Genomic DNA, 26,071 nt, shown 5'->3' on the forward strand with positions numbered 1-26,071 from the left:
GGAGAGTTTCTTTCCTAAGTGTCTGAAAAGGAAAAACTTTGAGGAAACAGCCAAGAGAGGGAGAGGAGAGAAGTCCGTGGCTCTAGAGTGGGGAGAGGTGGAGGAAGGAGGCCGAGGCGGCACAACCCGTGGAATGGGAGCCTGCGGGCGGGCGGGCGCGCCGGCGGGCAGCAGCTACCCGGGACAAGCCCCCGCCAAACTCGCGGGCGCCGATATCGGCGCCACAGGCAGCCGCGGCGGAGCCCCAGGCACCGCCGGGCCTGGGTGGCGCGAGGCCTTGCCCCGGAGGCCCGCGGCCTTACCCCGGAGGTGGACCGGGGGCGGAGCAGCCCCCGAAACTGGGCTCTCCCGGCGGACGGCCCTTAGCCTCCCCGCCTCAGCAGCAGAAGATGCCCCACGGCGCCGCCCGCCCAGCCCGTGAGCCTCGGTCGGCCGAGGAGCTCGCCGCCCATTGGCGGCGGCGGCGCTGCGTCCCCACCCCCCCTCCGCGTCCCCGCCCCCTCCGCTGCCGCCGCCGCTTCCCGGCTCCTCCTCCTCCTCCTCCGGGAACCGCCTCCGTCGCTGCCGCTGCTGCCGCCGCCGCCGCCGCCGCCGCCGCTACCGCTGCCGCCGCCGCTGCTGCCGCCGCCGCCGCCGCCGCCGCCGCCACCGCCACCACCGCCGCCGCCGGCCCGGGCCCAGCCAGCGCCCGCCGCGCCGAAGTCGAGTCGCAGCCGGAGCTGCTGCTCGCGGCCCCGCCATGAGCGGAAGCGCCGCCGCCGCGGTCGCCGCCGCCGCCGCCTCAGCAGCCGCGGCCGCCGCGCACTTCCAGCCTCAGTCGTCGTCTCCCAGGCCGGGCCCCGCCGAGCTCGGGCCCCCGCGCCGTCCGCGCCCCCTGCCGCCGCCTCCCCGGCCCGAGCCCGCTGCAGCCGGCCGCCTCAGCCCTCCGGGCCACGGGCCTCTCCGGGCAGGCGCCCAGGGTGGCGGCGCCTGCGGCCGAGCGCCGGGAGCAGGTACGGGGTCCAGGAGCGGGCCAGGCGGGGAGGGGCGTGGGTTGGTCTCGGGTGTGTGTGTTGGGGGGCCGCCCAGAGGCGTGTGGTCCAGCCGCCCGGCCCCGCGGCGGGGGTGGAGCGTTGTCCGGGTCAGGTTAGTCCGGCCCCGGAGCCCCTGTGAGCCCTGTGTCTCCGCTGCGCGGAGCGGCTCACAAAGCGTTTTCCCCCCTGGTGGGTAACCCCCTCCCCTAGGGTGGGCAGGGCAGGACCTCTCTAGGTCTCCTCTGGGCGGCGGAGGAAACGGAGGTTTACAGGGGGAAGTGACTTGCCCAAGGTCACATAGCCGGCGAAAGTCGTAACCTGGCTGGGACCCAGGGTCACTATGGGCCGGCGCGGGCCCGGAGCAGGGGGCGCTGGGAGGAGGAAGAGCCCCTAGCCCCGGAGAACCGAGAGAGATTGATCGTGGAGGAGGGGGCGCTAGGCCTCGGCCCCAGGCACGCCCACCCAGCGCTTTTGGGGCTGGCTTAGGAGAAAGGATCTCTTGCAGGCTGGGACGGAGGAGAGCGGCGGCTGATTTGGGGGATTCGTGGTGTCCTGGGGAGCCGCAGGGGGAGAGACTCCTGTGAGGTTGTCCTCTCTGGGAAGAGGGCTTTCTTGAGTGAGTGGGTCAGAGCTTCAGAAAGTTCTTACTGCGGGGACCATTTGGTCTCTGCCAGGCCACCTTTCCCACCACTGCACGGACGAAACCAATCCAGCTGGAATTAATAGGTGGGAGGCCTGCCTGCTTTTGTGGAGACGCCTGTAAGGTGTCTTTTTCACGAAATGGCCCGAGTTTCGTTCCTGCCCCAAACAAGTGTATATATGGCCCTAGTAAAGACGTTTCTGCCACAGAAAGCCAAATGAGGTTTTCCCAGGTGGTCTGGACCTGTCACACTTGGGGAACCCCCAGAGAAAGCACAGCTATCCCAGGCGTGAAGGGGTAGGAAGTGAGAGAATTGGGACAGGTCACCCACCTGCCTGGCATGGAAGAGGGCCATGTACTGCATGGGATTCCCGTTTTTCTTTTGGGTGGGTTGTTTTTTATTGTGGATGCATCTTGGAAAGGGACTTGGGGTTCTAGAGGCAACGAGAGAGAGTAGTGTTATAGTCAATGACGAGGGTCCTGTGGAGTTAGAAAACAGAAGCTGTAGAATGGGGGAAAAGGAGGAAATTTAGTCATTGTGGGGGAAGGGAGATGAAAGGGAGGGGGACAGTGTCTAGTGTAGAGAAAAAGATTGGGCTGTTTTAAAGAGGGAGCCAAAGGTAATGAGCTTGAAAGGAGTCTGTTAGAGGTGGATGGTATCTTACAAGGTTGAGTAATAGGTATTGGTCTGCAATCACATCATTTTCTTTGAGTAAAGACAGTTGTAAGTACTTTTACATAATGTTTTGGGTACTCCCCATCCCCCCCATTCTCTCTCTTGTTCTAAGGCTGGGGGCCGTAGTATTGTCTTGGAAGTAAGCCTTGACAAAAGAGGGAAGGGAAAGACTAATTAGCAAATGCATTAATTAGGGCTCTTTGTCCAAGATGATTCCTTGTTTAAGTCAGCTGTTTTCTTGCTGCCCTCCCGCACCTCAGCTTTCCAGTTGTGGTGGCTGTTGGCAAGGTTCTTTGGGAAGAGCTGCCCTGATTCAGACAAGATGGGTTAAATTTTTCTTAAAAACTGAGAAAAACATATTTGACAGATATATATATATATGAAAATTTACTTGTCAAAGACTTAAAATCAGGGAAGTGCAAATTGAAACATCAGTGACATGCCATTTCACACTCATCAGATTGGCAGAAATTAAATGCTGTGATAACCAAGTGTTAGTAAGGTTTTGGGGAAATCACCTTTTATATACTGCTAGTGGGAATGTAAATAGATACAGTCACTCTGGAGAGTAGCATAGTGATGTCTAGCTAAAGGAGGGCAAGCAAATCCGTTCACCTAAAATGCCCATTTCTGGGTATATACTTTAAGAAATCTTTGCACACTTGTCCAAGAAAATAAGTACAAAAGAAGTACAGGAATGTTTATTGCTGCTTAAATGTCCACCAATAGGGAAATACATAAATTGTTAGATAGTCCCACACAATTGAATATTAGAGCACTGTGAAAAATAAACTATAGCCACATGCATTAAAATGGTTGAATCTTACAAACATAACAGGGGCTGGGGGAGTAAATAACAGAAGAATTATTAGAGAATGTTTCCACTTGCATAAAATCTGAAAACATGCAAAATAATATTGTCTGTGTCTGTGTACATATGTAGTAGTAGTATAAAAACATTCATGGTAACAACTAACACCAAATTCAGAGTAGTGGTAACCTCTCAGGAGAGTGGGTGAGGAATGGGATTGATCCAGGGGTACACAGAGGGCTTTAGTTATATCTAGTATTCTATTATTAAACCTGAATCAGATAATTGCAAATTAAGATTTGCTTATCTTGGATGTAGGGTACAGAGATATTTAAATATTTTTCAGATGTTTGAAATATTTCTCAACATGCAAAATAATTTCTTGTTTACATAGCAGAGGGTTTTTGTCCCTTAATAGTGAAACTCTAGCTACAGCATCCAGCCCAGCACAGCCTGTTAGGCATGCTGGCTGATGATCCTTTTCTCACCCCATTCTGACCCGCAAAGCCTAGTTTTGTGATGGATGACTTTTATTTTGGAACAGCTGATAGGCACGTGGAGGATTTCCCAGTCTTTCTAAACTTTCTGGTGGACCTAGGTCAGCAGTTTGAATTTTGTCAAAATATAAGTGCTCCAGGACATTCTGATCTGTCAAATGTAGGGAGGGACCCAGAAATCTGATTCTGAACATGTTCCCTAGTAGATTCTCATGCCCACTAAAGTTTGAGAACCACTGCCTTAAGGTTTCTTCTGACTCTGGGCTGTACTTCTTCTCAGCTTTGCCCAGCCTAGTCCCCAGGCTGCCTTCTGTTGCCCCTCCTGCATGACTGGGACTAATTTGGACCCATGTGATATTTAGCTCTTTTGTAGGGCATAAAAGAGTGATAGGGTTGGAAGCCATTGAATGTTAAACCCTTCATAATCCAGGTTGTCTATTCCTCTTATTTTCATGCAGGTAGCTAAGGGGCCCACCACCCACCAGGGCTGTTTATCAGGTTTTATAAACTTTAACCATTTGTATCACTGTGTATGGTTTTATAGTCAGGATAGGAGCAAAAAAGTGTCTGACTGAGAAGGAAAACTAGCAAATTGGAGAAAGTAAACCCCCAAAGGTAAATGTATGTGATCATGCCTTTCTCTGCAGATGATAGTGATTGTTTGCATGTTTTAGCTTAGCACATGCATTTGAAATTCAGCTATTTGAACCTGTAGTCAAAGATTGGGGGCTTTAGGAACAACATTATTCCTCTAGATGGAAGAGTTTCCTTTCTCTCAAATTTGCTAGTTTTCCTTCTTTGCTAGACCCTTTTTCCTCTGGTCCTAATATGTTTATGAATGAATTTATATTAACATGTGTGAGAATTTCTGGTAATGAAATTTGTGAAATGCTGTTTGTTGTTGGTGACGTTCTCCTTTTTGGAAACCTACTTTGGAGGTGCAGTTTTGCCCCAGGGCTGCTGATTAGGGTTGTATAGGTTGTTCTCAGCACTGGGTGCTTGTTTTGTTTCGCAAGTGGGAGTAGAAACCCATTTTGTGCTCCGCTTACCAAGATGAACACCTTGTGTGGAAACTGTGTCCCCTTAGTGGGGGCACCCTTTTCTGATCCTCACAAAGGTGCTCTGTGAACTAGCATGGCCCTGCGGCTTTGTAACTGTTGGTCCAGCTGTTACCCGTCCATACTCACCACAGGCTCTGTGAAGAGGGCTGGTCACTGCTAGGCCTGAGACTCCAAAAGAGTTTTCTCCATGTGAGCTTTTCATGGGAAAGGGCCTACCCCTGGTTTTTCATTACCATGCTCAGTTGAACCAAAGAGTTGAACCAAAGAGTTCAGCTCAAAATTGTAAAATTTGTTATGGGTCTGGAGAAATTGTACAGAATAAACAATTTGATAAATACCATTATTTATGGAAAGACAATAAGAAAGAAATCATTAAAAAGACAAAAGCATCTGGTAAGTGAAGGAGAGAAAGTAGCTACGTGCGCATTTGCTCATGCAGTCACATAGTGCTCACTTTGAGGGGGAAATACGATACTATTTTTCTCTTCCTATTTCCCCCTACACTAGTATTCCTGAATTTCTTAAGACCTCAGGCTTTTTAGCCAATTTTGAAAATATTTGCCCATTTGTATTTTCCATTAAGCGGTTGTTTACGCTTCCTGCTGTTTCATTTTTTCTTGGAGAGAGAGGAAGGGGGAGTGCTGAACCAAGGACAAGACTGGACTTCCTACTGCTTTTGCAAATAATGGCAGTGTGTTTTTTCAGAACAGTTGTCATGGAAGAGTGCTGTTCTGCGGGCTCAAGGGAGAGGTACAATTTGAAGTGGTTTCTATTGTCTTTTTTATTATTATTTTTAAACATGATTGAGGGTGATGGATAGAGGGTTCCATTGTGCTTTTGCTGCTGTCTTGAAGAAATCGTTTTTTTAAAGAAAATGTATGTAAATAAAACTGAAAATGTTTAACAGAACTAGTCTTATGCCCACGCAAGGAGAATAAACAGTTCTCACCTATAAGCCTCACCCAAAGCAGTTTCAGGGTTTTTTTTCTGTTCTTAGTTTAAATGGATATTAGTGCTATTCTAGGGACTGCTTGGGACAGTTAACCATGTTGGGCAGGTGGAGGAGAATGATGGGATTATACTAGAGTTTATCAGTAGCCCCCTCCGGTCATTATCTGACAGTCACCTGTCAGTATCTGTTCTGCTTCAGCACCTTTGATTTCAGTGTTTGCAGATGGTGCTCACTGATCTTTGGTTGAAGTCTGTTTTATTGTCAGACAGAGCTGGAAAGTGAGCAGTTTTGAAGTCTACACTGAAGTAGTAGGGGAGGCAAAGTAAAACAAGTATTCATTTCGTAATCACTTGTGCAACTAGAAGATGGGACTCTAATAATTTAAAAAAAGTATTTTCATTTGGCTTTTAGGCTATTTTATTTTTTTAAATTTTTAATAGATTTGTCTTCCTATGTAGATTTTTGCTGCTGCCTCTATACATGTTTGAGTGAGCACCTACTGGGTGCTGGTAATACCAGTACTAGCCACTGATTCATTGGGGTGATAGCTTCACTGTCAGAGAGTTCATTACCTGAAGTACTGAGAACAGCACAAAGGAGTATGTTTCAGCTCCTGCTTTCTTTTCTCCCCCTTTTCATGCTCCCTTCTGTTCCCTGGCCTTTTGGGCTTGGTGGTGATCTCTCCATCTGTCAGAACAGGTCCTGTCCTTTACTCTCCTCATGGGAGGGGTGCAGAGGCTTTGTAGAACCTTTGGGCTGGACACCCACTAGTAAAACCCCTCAAACAATATTGAACCAGACCCGAAGGCCTCCAGAGAGGCCCCAGCTCCTCTTCTTTCGTTGCTGCCTATGTTGCCACCACCCACACTTTGCTGTGGAGCCTGGAAGGTGCCCCCCTCACCCCCAATCATACAAAGAGGCTTTGTGCTCTGAGGATGTTTTAAAGGCGGGATCACTGTAATTATAATTCCCTAAGCACAACCAAGTAATGGGGGCAGACAGGGTAAAGATGGTATCCAAGTACTTGTTGGTAGGGAGAAGTCAGGCGGGGATTAAAAGCATCTGGAGACAGTACCAAAATGGATAATGGAGCGTTGTTGGTAATGCTGAGAGGAATGTGTTTAAGTGAGTACATTTCAAGGTTTTAAATTCTAATACTTGCAAGATACGTGAAGCTTTAAAAAGCACAAGACAGCCGGAACTTTTTTTTTCTAGTCTAAAACTGTAACTGAAAAGTACTTTACAGTGGGACTTCCGTGATGGCACAGTGGTTAAGAATCCGCCTGCCAATGCAGGGGACACAGGTTGGAGCCCTGGTCCAGGAAGATCCCACATGCCGCGGAGCAGCTAAGCCCGTGCGCCACAACTACTGAGCCTGTGCTCTAGAGCCCGTGAGCCACAACTACTGAGCCCACGTGCCACAACTACTGAAGCCCGTGTGCCTAGAGCCCCTGCTCCGCAACAAGAGAAGCCACCGCAATGAGAAGCACGCACACTGCAATGAAGAGTGGCCCCCAATTGCCGCAGCTGGAGAAAGCCTGCGTGCAGCAACGAAGACCCAAGACAGCCAAAAATAAATAAATAATAAATAAATTTTTTTAAAAAAGTACTTTACAAGAAGGTATGTAGAAATCCAGGCCTACTTTGTTTTATGCTTGTGTTGCCAGAATGATTGATTGCCCAAGAAAGCCAAATCATGGCATGTTCTTACTAATTTTTTTTTGTTTGTTTAAGTTTCTAAAAGTTAGCACTGACTGACATCTTGGGAAGCTGACTTTCCCCTACCACCACCAGAAAAAAATCAATGAATCTGGGGATATGTGTTTAGCCTCTTATATCAACCATCTTGTCATGATGTGCTTCTAAGATCTGTTGGCAATCAATCTTCTAGTGAACACTTTTTTTTACTATGTTAACTATTAGTATATTACTTTTACTAGTGTCTCAAATGTCTTTCTTCCTTCCTGCCTCCCTTCTTTCCTTCCTCCCTCCCTCCTTTCCTCCCTCCCTCCTTCCCTTCTTCCATTCCTTCCTTCCTTCTGCTCCCTCCCTCCCTTCCTTCCTTCTTTCTTTCCTTCCTTTCTTCCTTTCTCTCTTTCCTTCCTTCCTTCCTTTCTCTCTCTCTCTCCCTTTTATACTGACAAATAAAATTGTATGTATTTAAAGTGTGCAGTGTGATGGTTTGATATTTGTGTACATGGCGAAATGATTACCATGGTCAGGTTAATTAATACATTCATCACCTCACATAACTACCTTTTTTCTTAGTGAGAATGCTTAAGATCTATTTTCTTAGCAAATTTCAAGTATACAGTACTGTTAACTATAGTCACCATGCTGTACATTAGAGCCTCAGAACTTACTTATCTTATAACTGAAGGGTTGTGCCTTTTGACCAACATCTCATTTCCTCCACTCCCCAGGCCCTGGTAACCACCATTCTACTCTCTGTTTCCATGAGTTTGACTTTTATATTAAAAACTAAATTATTACTATTATTATCTTTTTAGATTCTACATATAAGTGACATCTTAAAGTATTTGTCTTTCTCTCTTTGGCTTATTTCACTTTACATTATGTCCTCCAGTTTCATCCATGTTGTTGCAAATGGCAGGATTTCCTTCTTTCTTCATGGCTGAATAATATTCCATTGTTTGTATATACCACAACTTCTTCATCCACTCATTCATCAGACACTTAGGTTCTTTCTTTATCTTAGCTATTGTGAATAATGCTGCAGTGAACATGGGAGTGCAGATATCTTGAGGAAATCTGCCTTAAATTTATCATCACATAAGAACACTGGGTAGTCCATTACAAAGATATTGCCCAAATAATCCTTAAGAAGACTATCAATCTGACAGCTAAATTTTATGAGATTTAAAAATATACAAGGTTCCATTTTATCTGCTTTTAATGAAAAGTAAGGGTGATTACCCCTGTTTTAGGCAAGTATACTGCTCAGCAGTGACTTAACATTTTACCAGCTGTTACTTGGCTGCTTCATTTGTAATACATATTTCTTACAATACATATACATATAACCTCTGACTGTTTACTGCACTGCTCTGGTGGCCAGTAAAAGTAACAATAAAACATTTATTGAATGCCTACTATGTACCAGACACAGTGAGGATTTCAGATTTGATTCAGATATACAACAGTTTAGCAATAGACTCCAACAGTGTGTTAGTTGACCAAACAAATTTTTGGGTTTGAGAACATCAAAATTGCATAAATAGTAGTGATATGATATAATCATTATAATTAACATTGCTAAAGCACAGATCTGATCAGGTCACAAATTTAACTGGCTGCCTTGTAAGTAAAATATTTTTTGGTTTGGCATTCAAGGCCAGCATAATTGGGTCTTCATTATTCCAGTCTCTACTATTCTTCGTGAATATTCTGCAGGGAAGTGTAATGCCCTGTTTCCATGTGTGTGTATCACTTTTTCACCTCTGTTTGTTTGATTGTTGCTTCAGCTTTAATTTTTCCTATCTTCTCCAAATCCTGCTTATTTTTGAATATCTAGATAATAGTGGTCACTTACTGTGTGCTTATTATGTGCAAGGCTCTATTCTAAGTGGTTTACCTGGATTAATTCATTTAATTTTCACTACAGTCCTCTAAGGTTGATGCTTTTATCATCTTTATTGTGCGGATGAAGAAACTGGAGCACAGAGAGGTTAAATAACTTGCTAAAGATGACGCAGCTATTAAGAGTGTTATCTAGGATATGAACCCAAGCCGTCTTATTTCAGAGTCTGTATTTTTAGCCATCATGCTTTACGTCTCACTTTATAGATAGCCTAAGCAAAGTTTTGGTAACAAGATTGAACATAAGCAAAGGTGACCACTGTCTTAGCCACTAGAGAGAATTTGCAGTCTTCAGTTTTACCTTTGTTCCTCCTGAGAAATGCACTCCTTTTAAGTTCTCAATTTTTGTGTTAGGATTATTTAATTAAATTTCTTTTTAGTCATTCACTACTTTTTCACATAATAAGGAGTAGGAGTACCTGCATTGGAGTGGGTTCACCTCAGATCAGGCATATTTAAATTGCTTCTTGGAAAATCTCCCATGTTCTGTGATTCTGAACATTGGTCTTAACTCAGTGCTTGTTTGGTCACTTAAGCAGATACAAAACTTCTCGTAGAAAAATTTGGCCCTATTCAGAATCCCACCTTTTTGTGGATATGAGTACCTTCCTCTCTGAAATTAGTGTAAGAATGGATGTTAGACTTCTTTTTAGCCTTCTTAATTTCCATAATAAACTTTGATTTGTCACAAGCTAAAGCATAAATATATCCCTTTATTCAGTGGTATAGAATATGAATATTTCAGGCATCAGTTGGAGAGCCTGGTGCTGTGTTGATGCTGTCTGACATAGTAGATTATTTGAGGAAAATAATGTAGCATAGTGGTTCCCAAATGAACTACTTCAAACTTGGTTGGAATGCTTGTTGAAAATTCTGTCTTTAGGTGGCCCAAAGTTGGAATCTGAGATTAAATTTTTTCAAGCAGTTATAGTGTTTCTAATATTATTTCGTTTATGTTGTGGGCTTAATAGACATTGGTGGGCCATCCATTTAGAAAATGTTCTATGGGAAAATGGGATTCTAAGGTCAAAACGAGGTACAGTAGTTTTAGACTTTTGGAACATGTCCTGTTTTTGAGTTGAGCACTGCCAACTCAGTCTTTTTCTTTGTTTATGGATAGTTGGAAAAGAAAAATGAATTCTCCACCTTTCAAATTACTAAGCAATATGAGAATTAATTCATAGGAGGAAGATAGTCTTCTATTCAGGCAGGATAAAAGCTGATTAAATCCAGATAATTGAGGAATTTCCACCCATTTACTGGTTTGCATTTCTTTAAGAACCTTAGCATCAGAACACCTCTAGAGTTACAGTATGTTTGGGACTCTAATGGAAGACATTGTTGACTGTCTTTGCTGTATATGAAGAATATGAGTCATGAATTCTTGTGATCTAATTATCCAGTATTTCTATTAAAAACTATGCATATATTAAAAACAGAAATTACTATTCCATGATATTTTTGAGCTTTAACTTTAAATAAAAGCCACCGTTGTGTGCTTAACAACAACAACAGACAACAACAGTTAAACCCAAAACCCTACAAAGGCAACAAGTCAAAAGATTTGCTTTAAAGTGAATCTGTGTTTAATTCATGAAATTATTAATGTCCATGAGATAAAACTAAAGTCAGAATTTGACTCTAGAATGTTTAGGTAATTCTGTACATATTTTGAGTCTAGCTTTTGGTAGAAGAAAATCTTTAAAAAATGAACTCTGTCTCAATTGCCATAAATGATTTTAAGAAACAATTGTGTGGGTTGGGGATAGAAATCAAACTTTTACCATACCAAAATCTTTTTATAGCACTTTTGAGATGTAAACATGTTCCTTTCTTTTTTTTTCATTTTCTTTTTTTTTTAACATCTTTATTAGAAACATGTTTCCTTTCCAAATAGAATTGTTTGATAGAATAGTTATATTATTTTTCCTGATGCTATGTAATTAAAAACCCAAGGCCCAAATTTATCGTGTCTTGATTAAAACTTTCTTTGTGTGGAAGAAAAGTTATCAAATGGAAAAGGAGCTTTAGAAATTTTGATTTTGAGATTGCTTTAAGAAGGGCGAGGCAAGTCAAGTTGGGTTTGGGCCCCACAGAATTGACTGTGCTACTTCCTGTGTCAGGAAAGCTCAGAGAGAGGAGGCTGTGCTGCCTTGGGGCGGGGCATAAGCCTGGTAGGAGCTGGAAGTGAAACTGGAAGTGCCTTAAAAAAGCAGATCGTTGTGTTAGCCCGAGTCAGGCTGGCTAAGCAGTGAGACAGTAGGATTCTCAAGCACACATGTATATGTCGTTACTTTGGCAGATTTCCTGAGAAAGTCAACATGTTTGCCTGTGACTCAGGACAGACCTGAAGACTCCGTGGAGAAAAATGAGAGAAGAGCAAAGGAAGAGGGGCTTTAGGGTGCAGGTTTTGAAAGAAAATGTCAGCCTTTCAGGGAGGCAGCAGGAAGTTAAAGGTGGAATTCTGGGGACATTTTCCCCTCCCCACAAGCTATGTAGAGGTGGAGCCTGCAGTATGGAAGTGGAGGGTAGATACACTTGTAAATGTTGATAAAAGTATCCTTGTTAGAGCAGAAAAGGTGTATCCCTGCGCTTTGTTTTAAAATGATGGATTCCCATTACAGTATTAGTGATACAAACAGAGGTTAGCTATTCGTACGTAATTTTATTATGCCTGGGGTTAACATTCAAACTAACTTATTTTAAAAGAAAAATGAGAACTTATGATATAATATTGACACCTAAGAGCGGTACATTTCCAGGGTGGTTTAAAGGTAGTTATGTGCTGTCTGTCACGCACAAAAGACAACACTGCTAACATGCTCTGCCTAACTAGGGCATGCAGTGCTGATGTTTTTCCCACAGGAGTGATAGATTTAAATTCAAAGAGGTTAAAAACCACCGCTCTTTTTGCTGGCCTTCCCCCTTCCCATCCCCAGAAGCCACTCATAATACCCTGTGTGTAGATAGGTGCGGGTAATATGGATTGTGGTTAGGTTTATGGCTCAGAGGTAGACCGGCTTCTTAACACTTCAGTTTACTTACGCATCACCCCGGGATCTAGTTAAAAAGCAGATTCCTAGCAAGGGCACAGGTGATGGAGTAGTGGCACTCAAACTTTAGCCTGCATGATAGTCACGTGGAGGGCAGGTTAAAAGGAAGGTTACTGGGCCCCACTTCCTGAGCTTTTGATTCACTGTACTAGGGTGGGGCCTTTTAAACAAATTACTAGGTGATGCTAATGCAGCGGTTGGGGGAGTGGGGGGATATTTTGAGAACCACTGAGGTAGGGTGTAAACAACCCTGAGGAGATTTAAACTGTTCCTCTTGATTTCTTGAGCATTATTTTATAACTGAACTGAAAATGGTGAGAAAAAAAGGTTGCGGAAGGTAATCGGGTGATTAATACTGTTCATGTTGAGCAAACAACGCCTCCTAAAGCAATTCTGTGTGTTTTATTGTGGTGAGTGTGTGTCTGTCTAGAAAAAAGTCAGTGACAGACCCCATCAAAATGATGATAAAAAATAAAGATGATTACTTCTGGAGAAAGATCCAGCATTATGGAGGGTGGAATTTTAGCTTTCTATGTAAGTTTTTCATTTCTAATGAAGATATTTTACTTCTATTTATGTAATTAATTTTATAAAAAGGTAAAAGAAATCTGGGCCCGCCCGGTACCTTCTATTTACTTCTCCACGCCTCTCCTTCACCCATTTCCACCTGGTTCTCTGCCCCAGGGAAAGAGTTCCCAGGTCTTCTCGTTTCTGGTTGGGTTCAGCCTTAAGAGGAGATTGAAGGGAAGAAGAATGAGGTCAGAATATTTATTCTCTCTCCACTCAGGGTAGCCGGCCTTATATTACCTGGGTTCTGGTACTCTCTGTGTCCTGTCTTTTTGGGAGCCAGAGTGATAATTGTTATGCTATAGCTAGTCCTGTTCATCCCCTGTCGTTTCTGTAGGCCTCACCTCCCAACTTTGTAATTATTACTTTTATAAATAAACCCCCTTCAGATTATTCTAATTTGAGTTTGCCATCTCTTCACTGTTGGGGTAATGACTGATGGACTCTCCATTCTTATTCCTCTCCTTACTATAATCCCAGAGGTAGTGACAGTGCTATTTAGATATGTGTATCTTTCCAGACATTTTCTATACATAGCGTGGCTGTCTAATAAACAAATAAATAAAACACAAGGGATCATATTGTACTTCCTATTCTTTACATTGTTTTTTTTTTACATCATACTATATTGCGACCAGCTTTCTACATCAGTGTAATCTACCTCATTTTTAATAACTGTAATATTCCATTTTATTTGATAATGGATGTACCACAATTTAACCAGTTCCTTATATATTTAACATGACATTTTAAATCATATACTGAATTTTCATTAATACTTAGATCTGTTTCTCACTCTGTTCTATTGATCTGTCAGTATTCTGGCACCAATATTACATGTTTTACTTATTGTAGTTTTATATGGATAAATGCTTTGTAGGGCATCTCCTTGTAGTTATTATTATTTTGAAAAAAGACTTTTGCCTTTCATTACATGCTTTTCCCCAACGTCCAGATATATATTTTTAAAAGTTTTTGTCAGGATTACTGCGAAAATCCCATTGATACAGAGATTGGAAAAGCATTAAATTTATGAGGTTGGAAATAGTTGATCTCATCGCACTGTTAACATCTGTCAATCTATTAACATGATTTCTTTCCCGTTTTCTTATAGTATGTGCCTTAGTAGAGCTTAGTAGTGCCATAGTATGTGCCTTAGTAGGGCTTTATAGTTTAATGTCAATTAAACACATAATGTCAATTCCATAGTATTTTATGTTCTTTTTAAAAAAAATTTATTTATTTATTTATTTATTTTGGCTGTGTTGGGTCTTCGTTGCTGCACGCGGGCTTTCTCTAGTTGCGGCGAGCCGGGGCTACTCTTTGTTGCAGGGCGTGGTCTTCTCACTGCAGTGGCTTCTCTTGTTGCAGAGTGTGGGCTCTAGGTGTGCAGGCTGCAGCAGTTGTGGCACTTGGGCTCAGTCGTTGTGGCTCGTGGGCTCTAGAGCGCAGGCTCAGTAGTTGTGGCGCACGGGCTTAGTTGCTCCGCGGCATGTGGGATCTTCCCGGACCAGGGCTCAAACCCGTGTACCTGCATTGGCAGGTGGATTCTTAACCACCGCACCACTAGGGAAGCCCCTCTTCTTACTTTTGACAGTGGGATGTTTTTCATCATATTTTTTGAGCTTTGCTGATGTTAGGAAAAACTGTTGATTTTTGTATATTTATTTAAATACCTGCCAATTTCCTGAGCTCTTTCAGTCATTTTAGTAATTTTTCATAGATTTTTCTTGAGTATTCCAGCTGGACAACTCTATTATTGGACAGTGCTGCTAATTTAGACTCCTTTTCAATATTTTCCTCTGTTATTTTTCTTTCTTATTTCATTGGCTACACTGTAACATCCAGAAAATGTCATATTCAATATTTGACTGTAGCATAATGAGGCTGCCTCAGTTGTGTTTCACTGTTCATTGTGGGGTTGACTGTGGGTCTGAAAGCTAACAAGTTAAAGAAGTAGTATTTTTATTTATTAAGTGCTTTTCTTAGAAAGAATAAGTTTGTCAAATGCCTTCTAACTCAGTTATCTACCCTTGGAGGTTATGTCTCTTTTTACTTATTTATGTGCTGAATTACATTAATCAATTTTTAGTATGGAATTATCCCTAAATTTCTGTAATGGAGCTCATAGTACTGGATTGATTTGTTAGTATTTAGGGCTTTGGTATATAATCACAAGAGAGAAGGCCTGTAAGTTTCCTTCCTTGTACCATTCTTGATATAAGGATTTTGGTAGCAAGGAAAAATAGCCTTTCGGGAGGAAGGACAGTAACCATTTCTATTTTGTTTTTTAGCTTATTCCATTCAGTTTTTGGTTTTTGGTGTGGGTATGTGTGTTGGGGGGGGGGTAGTCAATTTTGGCAGATTTTTTTTTTAAGAAAATTATAAATTCTTTTCCAGATTTAAAAAAAAGTATGAGTGAGTTCATTATGTTCTTTTACTTTTTAAAATTTTCTCTGTAAATGATTTTATGAACTTTCTTCATAAGCTGTATTTTGTTCTATTTTGATGAGATTAAAATCTCCCGGCCTATTTCCTCATCTGTAAAATAGGTATAATGAAAATGAGCTAATATATGTGCCAACTACATAGTAAGCAATCAAATGATTGTTGCTGTTATTTTTTTTTAATGATTATTTTTATTCTTGGATCTATTATTTCTATGTTTTTGTATACTGATTGAGGAATTTCTGTTCTTTATTAAATTCTGTCTGTACACCTTAAAAGATTTTTAAAATGTATACATTTATTGTCTTCTGATTATAAAAATGCACATTGCAAAAAATTCAAACATTACAGAAATATGTATCAGAGAAAATTAAGTCCCATTATCTGAATTCTTCAGAGATCAATGAGAACAGGTTTATGTGTATACTCGTGTGTGTGTGTGTGTGTGTGTGTTTTACTCTGCACGTACATATATGTGTATGTGTATAAATTTATAAAAAGTGGGACCATATTGTATATATGGTTTTGAAACTTTCTTTGTTTCCACTTTATATCTTGGATCCCTTTCCAAGTCAGTATTTATAGACCTAGTTATTCTTTGCTAAAACCTTTATTTGACATGTGATATATTTATAAAACATGCACATCTTGTAAGTTTGCCAATCAGTGAATCATCACAATGTGAACACACTTCTGTAACCAACAGTCAGGTCAAGAAATACAATATTACAGTTACCCCAGACACCTTCCATTGTGCCCCCTACCTCATTCTTTTATAAAATTTAACAGTTTTGTTGAGATATAACTCACATATCACACAGTTCACCCATACTAAGTGTACAGTTCAATGGCTTTTAGTATTTTGGTATATTCATAATTGTGCAGCCATCACTGTTGTCTAATTCCAGAATCTTTTCATTGCTCAGAAAAGAAACCCTGTACCCACTGGCAGTCAGTCTCCATTTCCTCCCACCCCAGGCTTAGGAAACAAAGACCTACTTTTCTTTTTCTATAGATTTGCCTATTCTGGACCTTTTATATAAAGTGGAATCATACAGTGTACAGTCTTTTATGACTGGCTTCTTTCACTTAGCATAGTGCTTTCAGGTTCATCCATGTTGTAACATATATCAACATTTCATTCCTTTTCATGACCAAATAATACTCAGTGTATGTATATACTACATTTTATTTATTCATCTATCAATTAATGGACATTTGGGTTGCATTCACTTTTGGGCTAATATGAATAATGCTCCTGTGAACATTTGTGTACTAGATTTTGCATGGACATATGTTTACATTTCTTTAAGATACACACACACACACACACACACACACAAACACATACATCACCCCAGGAGTGAAATTACTGGGTGAAATTATAACTCTGTGTTTAACCTTTTGAGGAATTGCCAAACTGTTTTCCAAGGTGGTTGTACCATTTCATTTTCCATTTCCACCAGCAATGTATGAGAGTCCTGATTTCTTCACATTATCATCAAAACCTGTTACTATCTGTCTTTCTTATCATAATCATCCTACTGGGGGTGCATTGGTAGTTCATTGTGGTTTTGATTTGCATTTCCCTAGTGGCTAATAATATTGAGCATCTTTTCATGTGTTACTGATCCATGTAGATTTTAAAAAGGCTTTTAAACTTTCTCTAATTGTCAGAGGCAGAGCTAAATAGTATCTTTAGTGTCCTCATAATTTTTATACAAGCATTTCAGTACATCTATACTTCTCCACTCTTTATTTTTTCTATATAAATATAATCTATAGTTTTATTTATCTGTGTTGTTTTCATAAATTGCATATTTTCTTTTGAGAATGATTTTTTAAATGTTTTCATGTAATTATGTAGCCAGATTTACAATAGAATTTTATTTTATTTTTTAAATTTATTATTTATTTTTGGCTGCGTTGGGTCTTTGTTGCTGCGTGTGGGCTTTCTCTAGTTGCGGCGAGCGGGGGCTACTCTTCGTTGCGGTGTGCAGGCTTCTCATTGCGGTGGCTTCACTTCTTGCAGAGCACGGGCTCTAGGTGCACGGGCTTCAGTAGTTGTGCCGCGCAGTAGTCATGGCGCGCAGGCTTAGTTGCTCCGTGGCATGTGGGATCTTCCTGGACCAGGGATCGAACCCATTTCCCCTGCATTGGCAGGTGGATTCTTAACCAATGCACCACCAGGGAAGTCCCTTTACAATAGAATTTTAAATTGTTTTGCTGTTGCCTTCCATTCTTCGCTATGCAATAAATGTAAAGCAATTCATTGGGTGAGTACTGTGAATCATTTCGTTGGGTGAGTACTGTAGTTTTCAGGATCCATGTTTTCACAGATTATGTTTAAGATTACATGAGTTGATCTATATGACTTATTTAAACATTTCAAAGGTATGGTTAAGATTTTCATTTCATTGATGTAATTCAGAGCTTTGTTTGCTCTAAATTCATCAGGAGTTTCAAGGTAATATTTTCCAGTCAGTTACCCTTCCAGGGAGAACAGCCTGAGGTAGGGGGTTTGCAGAGAAAAATGATATAGTCTGTTTCTTTGTGATCAGAGAGATAAATAGGGAAACCAGATGGACAGACCGGAGAGCATGGTTCCATTATTTGGAAGAATCAACTAATCCCAGAGCATCATATCTACTTGCCTTTGTTCAAATATAATATGTATATATCTGTCTTCATATTTGTGTGATTCATCAGTTCCACTATTCTATCCATGACCCCTTTTCTGAGTTATTACAAATAGTTTTTGTCCAGTGTACTTTGCCTTAGCCAAAAGTTCATATTGAAAACAGTTCATATTGAAATCTAAATGGAAATACTCCTTGAAGAGTCTATAGGGGATGGCCCACAGGATGATATTGTGAGTTTTCCAAGGCATAGGGGCTAGTATTCAATTTCATGGGCCCAGAAACTGGGCTTTTTTCTGCATGTCTACAGGTGATCAGAAGACTCATGCTGTCTAAATAACAGAAGACTTATATCCATACTGAAAGTACAAGTTTGTTAATTTGTAATGTGAAAGGGCCTTTCTAATGATTTAAATGCAACAGATAAATATGAATGTCTACTGTGTACCAGGCCTACTTACTGGGTATACAGTAGTGAACAGAAACAGGTAAAACCTCTGCTCTTATGATGAAGCTTGCATTCTGATGATGTGAGACAAACAATAATTAATAAATATATAATATGTCATAAAGATGGTAAGTGCTAAGAAGATAAACAGAGTAGGTAAGGAAAGATGAGCAAAGAATGAAAGGAGCAAGTGCTATTTAAATCCATTGGCCAAAGAAGGCCTCTTTGTTGTGGTGACATTTGAACTGAGGCCTGAAGGAAGTGGGGAGTCAAACTGCAGGTGTAGAAGCCCTGAGGCTTCAAGGGGCAGGAGGGAATTCTGAGCGGCTAGAGGAGGAGAGTGGAAGGAGGTAGATAGTGACCTTCTAGGCCATTATAAAGACTTTCTTTTTGACTTTGTTCTGAGTGAGATGAGATCACTGAGCAGAGAATGTTGATATGATGTGACTTTCTGTTTAGCCAGGTCACTGGCAGCTGTGTTGATAATGGGCTGTAGAAGGGTAAGGATTGAAGGAGGAAAAGCCGTTAAGAGGCTGTTTTGGTTGAGCAGGAGATGAAGTGATTTGCCTGCTTCTTGGTTATAGCTGGGAAGTCAGCCCTCATCTACTTGACCCTTTTTTCTACTTCTGGAAACTGCTTTTGCCAAGATCAATGATGGTGAGTTGATGTGGCCTGTGGTTCAGGCCACATCTCAGTACGTGTCTTAACCAGAATTCTCCATGGAATTCTCCCTCTTTCTTGAATCCTTATCTCTTGACTTATGTAATTACATAATCCTGGTTTTCCTCTCACCTTTGTGTGTACTTTTTGTTAGCCCCTTCCCCTCAATCGCTACAGGTTTGAGTTGCTCAGGGCTTGGTCCTGTACCCTCATCTCTTCTGTTTTCTCTTAATGATATCGTTTGTTCCCAAGGATCTTAAATATCATTTATATGCTGAGAATTCCCAAATTTATATTTTACAAGGAGCTCATATTTTACATGTCAAAAACTAAACTTATTATCCAGCCAAAACTGAGGGGGAACTTGTCTCCCCCGCTACCCCTCATTTTCCCCCTCAGATAATGGCATCCAGTTGCTTAAACTGGGAACCTAGGAGTCATTTCTGGCACCTTTGTTTTTCTCCCACCCCCTCCCTCTACATCCTTCACCAAGTCCTTTTCAACTCACCTCCAAAATGTATCTTGTACCCTTCCATTTCTTTCCATCGTATCCATCTCACCTTTCCCCCAAACTACCACTCTAGCCTTTCATTTGGTCATCACACTTCTCTGGCTTCCCTCCCATTTTCTCTGCACAGCAGCCAGAGAGCTTTTAAAAGACTGGGTCACATGGTTACTTAAAGCCATTCATTGGCTTCCTGTTGCACTTGAACTTACCCAGTTTTTCCTTTCCCTCTCACAAGCTGTTTTCTCTGCATAAACTTCTCATTCTGCCCTTTGAGTGCTCAGTTCCTGCTCATCCATTAGTGCTCAGCTTTCCTCTCAGGCTTTTCTTGGCTACCCTGTTAAAGGAGGTTCTACTTCTCTGCTCTCTTATTACATCCTGTTTTTTCCTTCATAGCACTTAAACACAATTTACAATTACTCATTCATGGGTTTGCATATGTGGCCCAGATACTTGTCTTGTCCTTTAGCAGAAGACTTTGGTCTTCATTGTAACTGATCACAGAGAAAGTGAATTCAGAAGAGGCTGCAAATAATTTTCCATTTTGTCTTGGGTGAGTTCCCAGAAGCCCATTCTCTGATCTTCCTTCCTTTTCTATAACCTTTTTTTTTTTGCCCAAGACTGGGGAGATCTTTGACAGCTTGTGTTCAAGCCTGGGTTGACTTGTTCCTGGCTTCAGCCAGTAAGGTGTTTTGATCATTATGTTCTTCAAAACTGAACATTTATAGGATAGACCATGACCTCCCTCTTATTTGGCCAGCTCTCCTAATATTAACTTTGGTATATTATCCGAAAGTACCTCCTTCTGACCACAAGTTTGGCATTGGGAAGAATAGAAGGAATGAAGGGGACTCGGGTCCCCCTATCCTCCCCCACCCCTTTAGAAATTGTCTTCCCTGCTAGACTGTAAGCAGCATGAGGAGTTAATGTCTCCTGTTTTCACCATCATGATGTGCCCAGGGTTTATATAGTGCCTGGCACTTAGTAGCTGCTCCGTATAGAATAAGCATAGAATGGAATTAGAGCAAAAACAGGTAGTTCATCTTGTGAGAATTTCATCTCAGTGATAAGGGGCTTGATGAAAAATCTCTTCCTCTCAGCAGTAGATGCCTCTAGTATCCAGATTTGTGTCTGTCCTCTCCTCTGGGCAGAGCTGGACATGACACGAGTGGTCTTAGAACGTGTTTCTCATTGCTTATTGCTGCCTTCAGGTGGCCCTGTGTTTGTTTGTTTGTTTGTTTTCTTCGGTACGCGGGCGTCTCACTGTTGTGGCCTCTCCGGTTGCGGAGCACAGGCTCCGGACGCTCAGGCTCAGCGGCCATGGCTCACGGGCCCAGCCGCTCCGCGGCATGTGGGATCTTCCTAGACCGGGGCACAAACCCGTGTCCCCTGAATCGGCAGGCGGACTCTCAACCACTGTGCCACCAGGGAAGCCCGTGGCCGTGTGTTTCTTTATATGTTATGTGTTTATGTCACTGATTAAGCTAGTTGCTTCTCCCAGTCCATTAAGTGTTCCTGGACCTAGGAAAAACCTGTTTTCTACCACTATGTTTTACTTTACTCTCTGAATAAACCCTGTTCTTGTGGTAGGGGCTGGTGTGGGGCAGGCACTTGCACCCACACACTTTGTTGTCACTCTTTTTACATTTACTCCAGTATGTATGTGTATATGATACCTTGACTAAAGCAATAGAAATGAAAGAAAGTTCTTTTTATTTCTGCCTCTGAATTTCCTGTTTGGTTGCTTAAGTTTTAGATTAGGTTAGTTTCTTCCTACTTACGGTCACTTACGCTAGAGAAGTAAACCATCAGTTTTGCAACTAGCACAACCTATTCTTCCTTCCTTCCTATTTATTTACTAATTTATTTATTTTTAGGTGTCATTGGTTTGTAACGTTATATACATTTCATGTGTACATTATATTTCTACTAACGTGTATACTATAGTATGCTCACCACCAAAAGTTTAGTTTCCATCCATCATCATACAGTTGATCCCCTTTATCCATTTCACCCTCCACCCCGCTCTTTCCCCTCTGCTAAGAACAACCTGTTTTTAATATTCTCCACTACCTTCTTTGTTTGTCAGACACCTGCATGGAGTTGTGGAGAAGGTGTGCAGGTAATTAACTCTGTGTGCTGTGTCAGACAATTATGCTGTGCCTATAAATGGGAGAATTGGAATTTCTAATGTATTTATTGGTCATTACAGTTTTTAATTTTCAATATTGTTTTGTAGGCAGTTGATCATGATTTTAATAAACCACAAGAAAAATGTTTTTTTAATTACATTTGTGATCTTTAATTGGAGGCATTGATTTTGGCCCTGAGTATAGTTTTCAGATATTAAGAGGCATGATTTTGGTGAATGAATTGAATTTCTCTGCCTTTTAAGTTAAAAAAAGTTTTTTTTTTTTTGCATTAAGATAAAAATTTTTCCTCTGAAGTGTTGGATAGCAATAGCCTAAAAATACATAGGTGTAAAACAGCATTTATGCTGATGTTACCAATCACTGGAGAATCTTGTGTTCACAGATTTCCTGGCTAAATAATAATCCTTTCTTTATTTTCTTTTACAAGAATGCTGAAATCAGTTAAAACTCATTCTTAGCATTTTACATGGTAGAAGAAGAATATGAAAATAAAAATTTCAAAACTTAACAGACCTCTAAAGTGAACAATTATTACTGAGTGGTGGTGGAAGGAAAGGATTTCTGTGTAAGCAACATACAGTATTTAGAGTTAATGTTTTATGTGGTCTGTATGTGATGGAGTATGGAGTATGTACACATACTCTCTAATACACACACACATATATATACTTTTCCTTCCCTCCCTCCCTCCCTTCTTTTCTTCCCTCCCTCTCTCATATGCATCCAAGGTGTTAAATATAAAATAATTCTTCATTCTCAGAAAATTCTAAGGGGATTTGTGATCACACTTATAAAAACATGATAATTGATGTATTCTCACAATACTAAATATTCAAAGTACCAAATGAGGAAATATTCCATCCCCGATGTTTGACAAAGAGGTTTTATTTTTGGACAATAAAAGGAGTTAATATCTTAACACAGATTAGTAAATTTAACCCTAAGAGGTGGCAGTAGTAGTTGAGATAAAGTATTTTCAGGGTGGGCTTTTGCTGGTTCATGGATGCTGGAAGGCTCTTTACCTTAGGGACTCCCCCATCATGTCTCCACCCTTCCCCCATCTTTTTAGTGTGTGGCCACAGAGGGCAATCTTGCTTTCTTAAAAAATATCTTGGGGGGCTTCCCTGGTGGCGCAGTGGTTGAGAGTCTGCCTGCTGATGCAGGGGACATGGGTTTGTGCCCCGGTCTGGGAGGATCCCACATGCTGCGGAGCGGCTGGGCCCGTGAGCCATGGCCGCTGAGCCTGCGCGTCTGGAGCCTGTGCTCCGCAACGGGAGAGGCCACAACAGTGAGTGGCCTGCGTACCGCCAAAAAAAAAAAATCGTGGGTTTCCGTGGTGGCACAGTGGTTAAGAATCTGCCTGCCAGTGCAGGGGACACAGGTTCGAGCCCTGGTCCGGGAAGATCCCACATGCTGCGGAGCGACTAAGCCCATGTGCCACAACAGCTGAGCTTGCGCTCTAGAACCTGTAAGCCACAACTACTGAGCCCGCATGACACAGCTACTGAAGCCCACGTGCCTAGAGCCCCTGCTCCACAAGAGAAGCTACCACAAAGAGAAACCTGCACACAGCAACGAAGAGTATCCCCGCTCACCGCAACCAGAGAAAAGCCTGTGTGCAGCAACGAAGACCCAACGCAGCCAAAAATAAAATAAATAAAATAAAATAAATTTAAAAAAATATCTTGATGCTCTTTTGTTAAGAGACTAAATGTGGTGATAGGTTGGTGGGAAGATATAGTGGACTTAGTGTATATAGTGGATTTGTTTCCCAGTCTTATGACCAAGGAACTTTTGGTCTCTCAAGATTACCACTCTGTTGAGGTTCTGCATTCCAGAAGGGTTGGTGTGAGTAAAGAGAGCAAACCTTTGTTGTTGGACGTTCTGCAGCCAGCAGTGAGCTAGCTGCCTTGCCTCCACGGCCTGCAAACTTTGTTTTACTGAAAGCTGTGATGCTGATCTTTTTGATGAAGCTGTAGATCTTCTCTCCTAACAAATGCATCTGTGCATATACACACAGAATTTTATGTACAGTTTTTTGAGAGTTCACAGATCTCCTAAAGTCCATTGATATATTTTTTTTTTTAGGGCTGTGGACTTCAATGTGAGAACCTGTGCCTTAAAGATTAACATGAACGAGATTTACCATCAAATTTATACATAAGGGTTTTAAGTTATTTTGAACAAAGACATTTAAACTATTTAAATATTAACGTCTGTGCTCATTTGCAGACTTTCAGAATTCCATGGTGTGAGGTGTAGTTCTTTTGAAAGGATAGGTGCATGCTATTCTCTCATAACTCAGTAAAAAATGAGTTAAAAATTAAAAGATGAATTGCTGAGACTTCCCTGGTGGTGCAGTAGTTAAGAATCCGCCTGCCAATGCAGGGGACACGGGTTCGATCCCTGGTCTGGGAAGATCCCACATGCCACAGAGCTACTAAGCCCGTGCGCCGCAACTACTGAGCCTGCACTCTAGAGCCCGCGAGCCACAACTACTGAAGCCTGCGGGCCTAGAGCCCGTGCTCCGCAACAAGAGAAGCCACCACAATGAAAAGCCCGCGTCTCAATGGAGACCCAACGCAGCCAAAAATTAAAAAAAAGATGAATTGCCAATTAGATGGTTTAAATTCAGTCAGAGGGAGTCTGTTTAAAGCATGTTCTACTCTAAACTGTTACCTATATGTAGAATGTGTGGTTCTGTGAGGTAGTTTTATTTTATGTTTGTTTGTTTATTTTCTTATTTTGGCTGCGCCACTCGGCTTGTGGGATCTCAGTTCCCTGACCAGAGGCTGAACCCGGGCTATGAAAGTGCTGAATCCTAACCTGTAGACCATCGGGGAACTCCCTGTTTAGTTTAAATAGGGTTGATTCCTATGAGTTCAGTGTTTCCATGTTCTGGAAGAAAGCAGATACCTGTGATCAAGCTGGTCCTACCTTAATACAAGTTCACCTAGAAGAAATCAGAATTCAGGGTTTTATTGTCTTATTCCTAAAGGACTAGTGTCCCTGAATTTAAAGAGTTTGGGTAAAATTTGGCACTCTTAATAGTCTTATCAGCTTGTATCTTATTGTATGATAATCTTGGAGCATGTGAATGTTCATGTAAGTAGTGCAAAAAGCACTTGTACTAGAAACCAGCAGTTCTGACTGTTAATATCTTTCTGCCAGTAAATAATCCTGTGACCTTGGATGGGTCACTTCATCTTCCTGGGCTTTTACTCATGTATAAAACAGGAAGATTGAACTCTTATTACTAAGATTTTCATATCTTATAATACTAAAACACATCCACCATTAAATAGGTAAACACGGTGAGTGGCCAAAACAACCCAGTCTGTTGGTCTTCATAACTGGCATAATGTGGATGTAGCCATTCTGGACCCATGGAGGTGTGGGGCACTTGAGCTAGCTAGGAACAGAAGCAGTGGGCATTCATTAGATTCACTGAGTTCAGTAGGCTGAGAGCTGAATTGCAGGAAGAGGCCAAGAGAAACCCTCAACCCAGGTGGGGAGGCAGTTTCCCTTGCAAGTCAGAGCTTAGGATAGATCATTGAAGAGGACAACCAAGAGCTTGGCATTCAGGAAAGCAAATGTCTGTCTCCCTTGATTCTACAGCAGCAAACATCAGAGTTTGATAATTGATGTTAATGATGATTATGTATACTGAAAGAATTTTAATTTTAATGTTTTATAAAGTAGGAGAATGCATATTATACTTTGGAATAATATCAGTAAAGATGGTAGAAATAAAAATTATTTGTTAGAACAGCTAAATATCAAGAAAATTCATCCAGGTGCAGCCTCTACTCCCTACTGATGCTAGAAAAATTAAAAATTACTGAGCTGACTTTTCTGTGATCTGGTCAACTGGCAATTTATGAAAGAAAAATAGAATTAAGGAAAACAAGTACAGTTTTATTTTTTAAAAATAAATTTATTATTTTTGGCCGTGTTGGATTTTTGTTGCTGCGCGCAGGCTTTCTCTAGTTGCAGCGAGCGGGGGGCTACTCTTTATTGCAGTGCGCGGGCTTCTCATTGTGGAGCACGGGCTGTAGAGCGCACAGGCTTCAGTAGATGCGGCACGTGGGCTCAGTAGTTGTGGCTCACGGGCTTAGATGCTCCGCAGCATGTGGGATCTTCCCGGACCAGGGCTTGAACCCTGACCCCTGCTTTGGCAGGCGGATTCTTAACCACTGCGCCACCAGGGAAGCCCACAAGTACAATTTTAAACTGACTTATTTGCCTCCTAGCTTCCTTCTCCTGGAGATGTTTGAGAGGCTCCTTTGTATATTTGTGCTTACTATTAAAGAAACAAAAGCTTCTTAATTGAGATAAAGTCCAATAT

At 41.7% G+C, this 26,071-nt stretch overlaps 1 protein-coding gene across 3 annotated transcripts in view; it reads left to right on the forward strand.

Moving 5' to 3' along the window:
- The first annotated feature begins 664 nt into the window (after positions 1–664).
- RNF38 (ring finger protein 38) overlaps positions 665–26,071 on the forward strand; it is a 123,131-nt gene continuing 97,724 nt past the window's right edge. For all 3 annotated transcript variants that reach the window (XM_060014514.1, XM_060014515.1, XM_060014516.1), the window contains exon 1: positions 665–992. In XM_060014514.1, coding sequence (XP_059870497.1) covers positions 740–992 — 253 coding nt within the window. In that variant the 5' untranslated portion in view covers positions 665–739. The remainder of the gene's footprint in view (positions 993–26,071) is intronic.

This window comes from Delphinus delphis, chromosome 6 (assembly GCF_949987515.2).
Source record: "Delphinus delphis chromosome 6, mDelDel1.2, whole genome shotgun sequence".
Taxonomy (NCBI): domain Eukaryota; kingdom Metazoa; phylum Chordata; class Mammalia; order Artiodactyla; family Delphinidae; genus Delphinus; species Delphinus delphis.